This window comes from Pangasianodon hypophthalmus, chromosome 4 (assembly GCF_027358585.1).
Source record: "Pangasianodon hypophthalmus isolate fPanHyp1 chromosome 4, fPanHyp1.pri, whole genome shotgun sequence".
In the NCBI taxonomy this organism is placed as follows: Eukaryota; Metazoa; Chordata; class Actinopteri; order Siluriformes; family Pangasiidae; genus Pangasianodon; species Pangasianodon hypophthalmus.
Window position 1 is genome coordinate 5,346,227 of NC_069713.1, and position 12,638 is coordinate 5,358,864.

Sequence of the window (12,638 nt, forward strand, 5' to 3'; positions counted from 1 at the left end):
ATTTGCAAAGAGAAAGGAAAAGCCTTGGACTTGAGAACTGAGGCTGAAATGGGTTGAAATACTTATAATAATGTGTAGTACAATCCATATTGTGTAGTAAAACCCCATGTTGTCTCACTATATGTCAAAAAAGGACGTGGGCATTTACATCTGACATCAGTGATGACCTTCAATAAAAGACAGCCATGTGTGTGAAGCTGATGTTTTATTGGACTGATAATACTCAGCTACAAGCTTTGCTTCGAAAGTGTTCATGCTACAGTGATGCTGTGGTTCCTGCAGTCACAACACAACTGCATGGTTCTCGCCATGAGACTCAATTCGCCAGATTTTATACAATGCTTATTAAAAAAAAAAAAAAAAGACTTTTTTTTTTTTTCATTTTCTATGTCCATTGCTCTACTGTTTGGCTGTGTGTGTGATTTCATTTTTTAATTCTTTGCCAAATATTGTTCAGTAAATAATGTGCAATCTTTGTGCCATATGTTGTGTTAAGCCTGATTAATGTGTGTGCATTGAGCCTCCCTTTAAAACATTTAATCTCTTACTTTAAGGTTGAACAGCAAAGTGGAAGCGTATGAGGGTCTGATATACAGCGATGAAGTAACAGATGTGCTGATGATGGAAATTCTTTTCTATTTTTGTTTACAGAAAGATGGAAGAGCATGGATGTACGAATGTGGTCATATATATATATATATATATGGCAGCCTGGAAATCCCTTCACACACTCTAACGTAATAATCACTGATTAATTCCCTCAGCTCCGTTCTGATGGATAAATCCCCTTATTCAGTCATTTAAACATTTTAAACCTGTGCGTAAGCGCACTTCTCTGTTTTGATGATGACTTGACGCACACGTTTTAACAGCCAGCATCTTTTTATTATAAATTGAACACTTTGATTGTTTCACGACGGCATGTAGCTATCCAACAACATGGCCAAAGTGTGACATTTACTGTGTGAACGAAGCACACGTCACATGCTAGCGAGCTAGTTTTAGTCATCTTTTGGCAGCTTGTTTGTTAAGCATCTTTACAAGAAGAAAGCCCAGGCGAGATTAAAAAGGAAATAAAAACATTTTGGTAAATATATATGTATGGGTGTCTTAAAGTGGAAATGTCATGTTATGTTACAGACTGAAAAACGTGTCATTTGGGCTGATTTCCAGAATTAAGGCACAGTGGAATCTGATGGGGTTTGCCAGAGCGCCTCATGTATAATGCTGTGTTCGATTAAAACTCATAACATGGTGGCCTAGTGGTTAGCGCTATTGTATCGCTCCTCCAGGGTTGGGGGTTTGAATCCCGCTTCTCTTCTGTGTGTGTGGAGTTTGTGTGTTCTCCACATGCTTCGGGGGTTTCCTCCCCTAATACAAAGACATGCATTGTAGGCTGATTGGCATTTCCAGAGTGTGTGTGTGAGTGATTGTGCCCTGCAATGTGTTGGCACCCCGTCCAGTGTGTCCCCCACCTTGTGCCCCGAGTCCCCTGGGATAGGATCCAGGCTCCCCATGACCCTGTGTAGGATAAAAGGTACTGAGAATGGATGGATGGATGGGTGACCTCTGACTAGGAAAAACCAAAGAAAACACCCTCTCAGCTTGGAATTCCTACTCGGAAAGTCCAACTCCTCAACGTCATCATGGCTGCTCGCACCATCAGCAGTAAACACAGCAGCACTTCTTTACTTTTAAATGAGTTATACTCTATAGACGCAAGTATTTGCTTTAGATCAACCAACATACAGACATATTCACTGGTTAAATCTATAACACTTCTACACTTTGGTGTTTTTTAGGAGGAAAATATACACCAGTCATGACTAACATTAGCTAGATTGTTGTTAGTGGGGGAAAAAAAAAAAAATGGGGGCGTGCCACTTTGTAGCTCAAACGCAAACGAGGTTGAAATGGAGGTTGTAATTCCGGGTTCGGACTTCCCACAGTCGAGTTAAGGTGAACGCAGCATAAGGCGCCATCACATCAGGCTTTTCCATCTTTCCATTCAGCCAATCAGGGCAGTGAGACAGAAATGAACCCCCTGCAACCTTGTGGAATTGAACAGATAAACACCACCAACAGAAATGAAACGTGCTGTGATTTCATCCTGGCTGGTTCCACTGCTGATCATTTCACTGGCCGTGTGAAGCCTCAGCTCTCTCCGTGCACAAACACGAGCATTCACATGGCTACAGAATTAGCAACAATCCCACATGGCTACGACACACCAACATTTTCCTGCTGGTTTGGTGTTTGATCAGCTGAATTACTGAAATGCTAAAGGCTACAGTAACAATCAATTCTTACAATTCTTTATTTCACTAAAGGGATCCAAAACAGATCTGTCTCAGCTTCATGGACATCATTTAGTCTTTTTTTTTCAAGGGTTTAGTCATTATAAGATTTGAAAAGTAGTCAAGTAATACACACCCATTTTCTCTTCGTTTGCAAAAACGCTTCGTTGCCTCCATTTCAAATGTTAAAATATACAAAACGGTGAAAAATCATTATATCATATCAATGTGTGGACTTCTTTTTTTTTTTTTTTTTACATTTCTTTTTTTTTTAATCAGGACATTATGGACCATGCGTCAATCTCTGTCCTTCTTCCAGTCTTTAACTCTGATGGATAATTGTTTTGAGCTTGTAGTTACAGAAGAGAATAAATCTCCCAGTGGTTTAATATCTCATTTGGTTTTATGTTATGCATTCTTTATGTTTTTTTATTTTTCCAAGCTGTATTCTGTTACAGTATGTTTTGTTTCAGCTCTCATTCAATATTTGGGACAAGAGAACAGAATGAAACATTAGTGACTGGAGAAAATAATTCATTTATTGAAAATGAAAATACGTTGCCAGTCAAAAGGTTTTAAATACCCTGTATTAATATTTGTGGTTAAAGTTCAAGAAATGGCTCTAAGATCAGTTTGCTAGAATTTGAAATACGTATACGTGAACTGAGAAATTTTATTGGAAAAAAATCTAATTGGAAAAAGACAATCTGAATCATTCTAATAAGAAACATCATCATATATTTGTGTAATGCTATCTGTGTCTAATCTAGTTTTCTAACCAACAATCTGCAAGTGGATGATTTAAGTCCTTAAATACCAAAATGTTGGGATTTGATGAACCATTTGTTTATTTTTTTTTCCATTTTTAATGACAAAAATTGCAATAAAACATAAAAAGCTTCCATGCTTTCAAAATCCTTTGACTGGCTGTCTATGATTCTACAAAGAAAGTCTAAAGAACTCTGTGCATTTATTATAGAGATCCATCAAAGGACAGTGTGTGTCATGTGTTATACAATAGCACATGAAAGCTGGATGTAAGTGTCACATCTCAGCAGGGGTCAGACCACAGAGATCAAAACCAGAAGAGACTGAAAACATGAAGCGTAGAAATAAGGAAAGGGAAAAAAAAACACACTGTAATGAGAAAACCTAGAGAATTCAACACTGTTTCTGCACTGTGTTTCTGCATTCTCATCCTCCACAACACCAACTGATACTTTAATAATAAAAGTCTGAGACGAACCACCGACAGAGATCCTGCTTAGACTTGGATTTGCATCCATCTTTGGCATCGGAAACACAAAGGGCCATTAACACCTGGAATTCCCTGACTAGCAGGATTGCCAAGTTTGCTGGACAAAAAGCAGCCCAGAACCAACATGCAAACAAAATGTACAATCAGCTCCAGAATTATTGGCACCCTTGATTTAAAAAAAAATTCCGATTAAAATATGAGAGAAATCTAAACAGGTAAAAGGACATCAGTATAAAGATTCTTTTTGTTTTTTTGGCAGATTATTTGTATTAAAGTGGATCATTTTGGATTTTTGAGGAACTGAGCGCAACAATGTCACTGACGTTCATGAGAAAAACACAGCATGATAAGAAGAAGCGAGAAGAGACTCTGGGGCTGATTTCTTTCTAGCGCAGACTGAAGATTCACGCAGCCTATCAGTGCCAGTCGTGTCAGGTGATTACACAGAGTGACACGCCCACTAGATCTAGATCTGATCTCCATTTGCGCTGATATTTTTATAAGGGATCATCATGCAACGATCCCTTAACCAACACACATCCAGAACACGTCATCAGCAGTGACTGAGAAGGTGCAAGTGAAATACAGCTACAGGTGTAATGAACATGAACCAGGTGCATTATTTACTCTGTCATCCTTTTTTCCCCCCAAAGCATTATACTGAGCTTTTCTATTAATTTTCAAATCAGCAAGTCAGGAAAAAAAATCAACTAAAAATGAATTACACCAAACCCTAAAGCATTCTTATTATTTTTAAATGTACTGTTACTCTTGTGTTTTTACGCTTGTGCAGTATACGTGCCCTTCTCCTCACACACTGAGTTATTCTGCTTTTTTCCACACGAGACACACAATGCAGAAAAATGGTTTCAAAAAGGTTTAAAAGTTGGAAATAATCCAAAAGAAACACTAAGTATTGATTCAGTTCAGCAGCACTGACGGGAAAAAAACAGGCTTGCTTCATTCTGGAAAACCTGATAACCTTCTGCTCCTGTAATCACTTCAAATGATCAGGATTTATGATTGAAAAACAAAAGCAAAAAGTATGTCATGTGATCATAAATTCTTAATAATGCTTAAATTGTAAATGCCTGTCTTCTGCTGTCCTGATGTTCTTTAAACCCAAAAATACTGAGCTGTTTTAGGTAATGCTGCTAGTATTGATCTGTGTGTGTGTGTGTGTGTGTTTACACACTCAGGACTGTGTCTGGCATGCTGCTCTCTCAGATAAGAGGAAGATTAGTCCTGTTATTCCGTTTGATTTTGTCGTTTCTCTCGTACCTTCTCCATTAACCACAATGATTTTTCTTCCTACAACACGACACACTCTCAGCACTGCAGCACTTCAGGCTTTATTCATCTGGTAAGTTGAAAAGTTTTGGAGCCCAGTAGTAGTGTGAAGAATATTGGGATCACATCTATAATCCTATCTCTTTATTGTTGTTTTACTTGTTTATTTTCTAATAATAATAATAATAATAATAATAATAATAATAATAATAATAATTCAACTTGAATTTATTTATACTTAGTAGTATAGTTATACTGTATACTAAAATTATCATAATCAAAAATATAAAAAAAATAATGCAAAGTTCATGATGATGATGATTTTTTTCCCCAGAATTTCTTATTATTCGCTTATTTATTTATTTATTTATTTATTTTAAAAAGGATTTGATTTAATTCCATCATAGACTTAAACATTATACATGAAGTGAAGCAACACCTTCACCTTCACTGAAAAACAATCAGCAGGGGATTGCTTATTTAAGAACTAAACACTATTTTCATCAGAAGTGATTGCGTTTCATTGGTCTGCTGCATCCGTGCCACACTGAAATGCAATCACTGCCCAATCACAGCCTTCTCAACAGTATATAAGGCTGCAGTATAACTATTCAAACAAGCCATTAAAAATTTGCAATTAAATGGTTGTTGATTACAGGTGGGGTGGGGAATTCAAATACTCCATGCTCCATGATGATTATACTCATGTTATGGTCATCAATATATATATATATATATACATATATATAAACAGTAAAATTTACCCAATAGACATTTAAGACATGTTCAATATGTAATGTTTGCTTCTATAGTTTTGCACTGAAGCTATGAGACTGATTCCTCTTGTATATGAACACTATTATAAAATAGCAGAATAAATGTATATTGCAAAATAAAAATCAAATCAAAACTATATTATCAATCGCATCACTTCTAACATACAAGTCCACCTTCTGACATTAGGCCACACCCCTTTCCTGAGTCTAGTGCTCACATATCAGACTAGACATGTGACACCTCCATTGAACCCATCAGCTCAGGTTTTATTTCTGTGATAGACACTGTGATCCTGCAGTAACTGAGTGTAACTCTGTGTGTGTGTGTGTGTGTGTGTGTGTGTGTGTGGGGCAGTGCGGTGGTTGTGGTGTGCAGATCCCAGTCACCACCTCCACTCAGTCCTGTGGACTGCTCCCTGTCCGAGTGGTCACATTGGACCCGCTGTGACCCCTGCCTGAAAAAGAGGGTAAAAACCACACACACTCACACTCACACTCACACTCACACTCACACTTTACTGTGTGTGAACCTGTGGCTTGTCACCATCACCCATTCAGATGCTGTGTTTAAACCTACAATAACTGTGTAAAGTGAATATAAAGTGAAACATTATGTGTGGTGTATTAACGCTCTGGTCCTCAGTTCCGCCATGCCACAGTGCTGCAGCTGTCTCAGTTTGGGGGAGAGCCGTGTCATGAGCTCGGCCATGAGGAAGAGTCGTGTACGCCGCCCTCGCGCTACTCATGCCGCAGTTCTGTGCCACTCTGCCAGGGCTTCCAGTGTCCCAGCACAGGTCACCTATACACCCACCACTACACAATCCTTACTAACCATCACACAAACATTATATAGTCACTACACACCTGTTAAATAACCGTTACATAATCAGTCAATAACCAACACACAACCTTTAAATGACCACTACACAACCATTAATAACCATGTAACCTTTGTATAACCATATAACACACAACACAGCCATCATGCAGTGATCCCTTAACCAACACACAACTACAACATAACCATTAGGTCCCACCTCCTTCACTTAGACTGACAGGTGCAGAGGCCACACCTCCTTCACTAGCACTGACAGATACAGAGGCCATGCCTCGCTCACTATTTTGTGTGTGTGTGTGTGTGTGTGTGTGTGGCAGGTCGCTGTGTGCCGGAGGGGCTGCGCTGTAACGGGGATGATGACTGCGGCGATGGGTCTGATGAGCTGAACTGTAAAAAAGTGTTTAAAGCCTGCAACCAGCCAACTGAAGAGTTCTACGGCATAGAGAACCTTGCCAAAGGGTGTGTGTGTGTGTGTGTGTGTGTGGTCCCTGAGGTGGGAGCTGCTTTTGGGGCACTACTTCCATTAACATTCCATTGCTGATAAATGATCTAAGATATATATATATTTTAGAAGGTTAACATCACTGATCACTGACAACAGAACTGACAATGTGAGGACTCACTGCTGGTTTCAGGATTAACGTGCTGAACAATAACTTGGAGGGTTTGGTGCTGGATAATCGCTACTACGCTGGCGGCTGTTTGCCCCATTTTATCCAGGATGTGCGCTTCAGGAAACCGTACAACGTCCAGCAATACACTTTTGAGGCAAGTCTAGCCCTATCGCACAACACACACCACAACTGCCCACAGAGGAGTAAACCCTGGGTCAGATTCACAGTCTGAGTCCACCATCATGACCTGCGTCTTCTGTTAGCAAAGCTTAGAACAATTCCGTTTGGCCAATATACAGTACACCTGTAACAACAAAGACTCGGGAGACGGAGAGAGAGAGAGAGATGGAGAGGAGTCGGGCTCCATGTGCTGGAGATTTTAACAGAAATCCAAAGCCATATCTAATAAACTAAGTGGTGAAACAGGCAGAAGGTCACAATACAAGCTAGAAGGTAAATCCAAAACATAGACAAATAACATGACAAGGAAGAGCAAACAAGATACAACAGCTCAGAACTTACACAATATAAATATCAGCAAGACTTCGCAACATGACTGGATATGTCTGAATCCTGAAAAAGTCCATGAACAGGAAATGACTGTGAAACAGGAAGTGTGTGAGAGAGTTTAATACTCAGGGGAGGGGGCCCTCTGCTGGCGTAGAGGTGTAATGTCATGAGCTGATTTTAAATTATCCGTAAATTCACACTAATATACGTAAGTCCAGATCAGTGGGGTTTTATCGGCTGAAAGCAGTATGTAGGATCACAGGTCGAGACTTTGGGATATAGTTCTATCTGATGATTTTGTGATTGTATTAAGCCAATGTCTTAAGCATTGTATTCAGATGTTTAAAAACAGTAAGCGGATTATATTTGCTTAAGTTGAGGCATTACTGACTGACAGGAGTAACATAATCTGATTGGTGGTCAACAAGTTTAACGGCTTTAATTTCTGTCTTAAATAGCTAAACAGTTAATGGTTTAATGATATGTATCAACCAACAATAATTGTCTATAAGGTTTGGATAAATTTGGATAAAGCTAGGTAAATAAAATTGGTAGCTATCATAGAAACTGGAAATTACAAAATTAGAATATTTCGTAAAATAAAATAAAGGATGAAAATAAAACAAAAGCAATTCTTGATCATAGATTTTTCAACTTGATGTGTCTACGACTAAGATCCATATTAGCGACATGAAATCTTTTTCTCCAGACAAAAGGCTCCTACGATTTCAAGCTGGAATCTTACGACTCGTACAGAGAGTACTCGGAGCACACGATGAGGGCCACCATGTCCAGGACCACCATCTCCTTCTCCTTCGCTATACCTAACGTCTTCAAGATCGGCTTTAACTATGATGAAAGCAAGTACAGGAAATCTGTGCAGAAGCTTCGCAGTTATGCTGGGAAGGTAAAGGACAAAACACACACACACACACACAGACCTGCATTCCAGGAAATAAGTTCACACACCTTCTATAGCTGGATTTCAAACAGTGGTCCACAGAGTGTACAAAATGTTGACATGCTAAGAGGATCAGCTAGCACAGGGGGCTCTATAGGAATGCTAACCCATATATACACACACACACACACACACACACACACACACACTCACACACTCACACACACACTGCATCCATAATTCAACCGGCTTGAGTTTTTTTCCTTAGCATTGAATTAGAATTAGCAAATACACTAAATGCGCTTAACTAAAGTACGTATCTTTCTGGTCATGTTTTGTTTCAGACGAACAAGTTCATTCATGCGCACTCCCGGCTCGAGCTAGCACGCTACGCCCTTAAGGTGGACAATCTAATGCTGCACCCAGAGTTCCTGTCACGCCTGCGAGCGCTCCCGATCGAGTACACGTACGGCGAGTACCGCCAGCTGTACAGCGACTATGGCACACACTACATCACAGAGGCCACGCTCGGGGGAGACTTCGACTACACCCTCATCCTCAACAAGGACAACATGGAGAAATCTGGTGAGGGCAAAGTAACAGTGAATTCAACTATCAATCAATCAATCAATCAGTCAACAATCTATTGTATGTATAAATCTAGCTAGCTAATATATAGGCCACTATTGTGCTTTTTTTTACAATACAGTATGCATATGAACAGTGTTTAATATAGCTAATGCACTTTCCCATGTTATATAGGACATTAAATCATCACTCACATCTTTTTTTTTTTTAGGGTACACTCTAAACGATGCCAAGTCGTGTCTGCAGATGGGCTTAAAACTCGGAATCAACATCCAGGGTGTGTACGTGTCAGGAGGGATATCAGGCGGAGGCTGCAAAGGCCTGCTGAAAGAGTTCGGAGGTAAGGACACAGCTCATCTCACTCAGTTTCTTCTCTTTTTCTTTTTTCACTTCTGTTTAATTGCTTGAAAATGTTCTTGAGTTTTTCTCTTGTCTCTCCTGGCTGGCTCATGTATGAAATCGATTTCTATAAACTAACTAGAACTGGTTGTAATATTTAAATGAAAATTTGTAAAGGTCCAGCTACGTGAATTTTGTTGTGATTGGCCCCAGCAAATGATCTGTTTAAGACACTAGATTCGCTGAACAGCATTGTTCGTTTCTGCTACGGTTCAAGTCACTGAAATACTTTGCTTCTCTATCAGTTGACGAGCATCAAAATAGACATTCTGTGCATAATTTTGTGGGTTGTTTTTTTTTTTAATTTAGAAGATAAATATTGTATATTCCCATCATAAAGAGTGTGCTTGGGAACAGTGTATTAATTTACACATCAGAAGATGCTCACAGTGTGAGACACTACAGTAAGACATTAAAGTCTGCCGAGCGCATCAGTGTGTTGTTGCTGATGTGTTATACACATTGCTGTGATCCGTGATCCCTGATTCCGATCTTGTGCTGCATTAATCAGAAACTGTTAGTCACTCGTCGATGGTGGAGGATTACGTGGCTGTGGTCAGAGGAGGAGACAGCGAGACAGTCTCACGTCTGGCCTCCAAGCAGTTCCCCACGCCGGACATCATGCAGCTGTGGGGGGAGGCCGTCCACTACAACCCTGACTTCATCAGCACTAAGGTAACAAACACACTCATCTCTACTGTCCTTATAGCGGTGATGCAGTTCAACACTTACCGAGGGAACATCTGTCTTCAAAAATATGAGATTAAATCATGTTTGAGGTTAACAGATGTTATTGATTTTGTCAGTTCGACATCGACCCTCAGGCTCTCATTAATGCTTAGCAGTGGAGGAACATTAACCTTTATTTATTTTACAGCAACGCAGACTCCTAGTTTTTTCACTTTGTTAATCTGAGGGTTATCCTGCGTTCAGGTTACTTTCAGTGTGGAGTTTCATATGTTCTCCTCATGTTCATGTGGGTTTCCTCCCGGTTCTCCGGTTTCCTCCTACCCCCTAAAAACATGCAGAGCAGTGGACTAGCTGTGCTACAATACCCCTGTGTGTGGTGTCCTGCGACTGACGTCCCATCCAGGGTGAATTCTCCCACCTTGTCCCTGTCCAGGATAAATTGGTTACTGAAGATGGATGAATTAACGACTGAATGAATGAATGAGTAGTGGAGATCAGGTGGTAGAAACATGGCTATGTGTAGACAGACTTGTTCTTCACTCATTCATCCTCAGTAAGCACTTTATCCTGGTGGATCTGGAGCCCGGGAACACTGGACACATTTTGTTAAAATCAGCTGAAACCAGTTTTATCAGGACACACTGGGGGTGTGGATGAGGTGATAATGTGGACTGAGACGTCTTCAGTCAGCAGTCAGTGCTTTCTGTTGTAGATGGAGCCGCTGTATGAACTAGTGAAAGGAAAGGACTTTACCAATGCCAACATGCTGAAAAAGAACCTGAAGCGCGCGCTGATGGAGTTCCTGAGAGAGAGCGACTCGTGCCGCTGTGCCCCCTGCCTCAACAACGGAGTGGCTGTGCTGAAAGGTCAGATCCTCTACTACACACACTGAGCTCCCCTCCCAGCGAAATTCTCACTCCACTACCAAAACCGTCATTCTCTTATTTCATTTCATCAGTTATCTAACGCAAGAATCTATCAGCTTTTACTAATAGAACTAAAAACAAACAAGTGTGTCTTTAGTTTCCAAAAAAAGCAGAAGTGAAGATAAGGCATAATGCTTAAGCGTGTATAATAACTTAGTGAATCAGACTAATCAGGTGTTAGCAACATACATTTACAGTTTTATACCTGCACATTTATACCACAGTGCTGTTGGATTCTGGATTCTGATTGGTCAGAAGGTGTCGATTCATTTTCTAGAACAGCAGCTCTGACAGTAGTGCAGCTGCAAATCACAGCTTTACGTCAATGCACTTGTTCTAATACGTTATCGTTTCTATAGTAACAGCTCATTCACAGGGATGTAAAGTGTTCTGTAAGGAGACATTTTTGTAACTTTTTTGTAAGGAGTCTCCAGTGTCACTTCTGACAAGAGAAAGTCTTCAGAAAAAGAGGAGTTTATACTTTTTATGTTATTAACTTCAAGAGAAAGAAATAAGAGAGGTTGGTGAGGGAAAGACTGTTTATAGCTGCTATAACGTAAGTGAAAACTCGAACTAACTTGTTTTGTGGATGTTCCACAACATTACTGTAACTATAAATGGATAAAAAGTATGATGTGTCATTCTTTAATTCATAAAAATTGTAATTGTTGACAGATTGCTGTGGTATAAGAGGAATAAAACACTTCATGGCATGGTGTTATAGGAAAACAATCAGCTTTGGTGTGCTAGCAGCATCTTTGCTCCATCACACCACCCCACTGTTGATTGTTTATTTTCTACAACAGCGTGACAGAGAGAGTGTTTAATTCTTTACATGAACGTGTCACAGCAAATGGATAAAAATTAAGTGTACAGTGTTCATGTAACAACACAATCAGTTTGTATAAATCAGTATGTTCATATTTTAAAGTAGATTTTGACTATTGATGACAAAATGGAAACTAAATTTCGAGGTTGCTTGGATTGACCCTTGACCCCTTCGAAGGATATCTAACTGTAAGACTGATTTTGTTGCTCAGGCACTCGGTGTGATTGTATCTGTCCTACTGGCTTCAGCGGGCTGAGTTGTGAAGATACGAAACGTTCAGGTCAGTCTTTGTGCTAACCTTTCATTCCTGAGATTCACGACAATCCATGGATTTCCTACTGCATACTGATGGCCATACTAACACTTCTTTACACTAACGTACACGGATTTGATAACGTTCCCAGGAATGCCGGTGGACGGAAACTGGAGCTGCTGGTCCGAATGGTCAGCCTGCAGTGGTCAGACCAAAAAGCGGACTCGTCAGTGCACCAATCCGGCGCCGCGAAACGGCGGAGGTTCCTGTCAGGGGATACACGAAGACTCCACTGACTGCTTTTAACTACACAGCAAAAATACAAGCCACAATACTGACATCGGGATCAGAAAGGCAGAATATGGAATATTTATGTTTTGCAAAATGCTCCTGTGAAATAAATCCAGACAAAAGAACGTATTTGTCGAACAAAAAAATGCTCATCTTCTGCATTTTTATGTGCACAATA

General features: G+C 39.9%; 1 protein-coding gene across 1 annotated transcript in view; it reads left to right on the top strand.

Moving 5' to 3' along the window:
* Positions 1–12,613, top strand: part of dab1b (DAB adaptor protein 1b) — a 41,365-nt gene extending 28,752 nt beyond the window's left edge. Inside the window, exons 13-24 of the mRNA XM_034303595.2 lie at positions 4,755–4,918; positions 5,977–6,088; positions 6,265–6,415; positions 6,777–6,918; positions 7,095–7,227; positions 8,293–8,490; positions 8,829–9,069; positions 9,284–9,412; positions 9,983–10,146; positions 10,874–11,027; positions 12,128–12,196; positions 12,321–12,613. Of these exons, the coding sequence (XP_034159486.2) occupies positions 4,755–4,918; positions 5,977–6,088; positions 6,265–6,415; positions 6,777–6,918; positions 7,095–7,227; positions 8,293–8,490; positions 8,829–9,069; positions 9,284–9,412; positions 9,983–10,146; positions 10,874–11,027; positions 12,128–12,196; positions 12,321–12,475 (1,812 nt within the window). The 3' untranslated portion in view covers positions 12,476–12,613. The remainder of the gene's footprint in view (positions 1–4,754; positions 4,919–5,976; positions 6,089–6,264; positions 6,416–6,776; positions 6,919–7,094; positions 7,228–8,292; positions 8,491–8,828; positions 9,070–9,283; positions 9,413–9,982; positions 10,147–10,873; positions 11,028–12,127; positions 12,197–12,320) is intronic.
* The last annotated feature ends 25 nt before the right edge of the window (positions 12,614–12,638 follow it).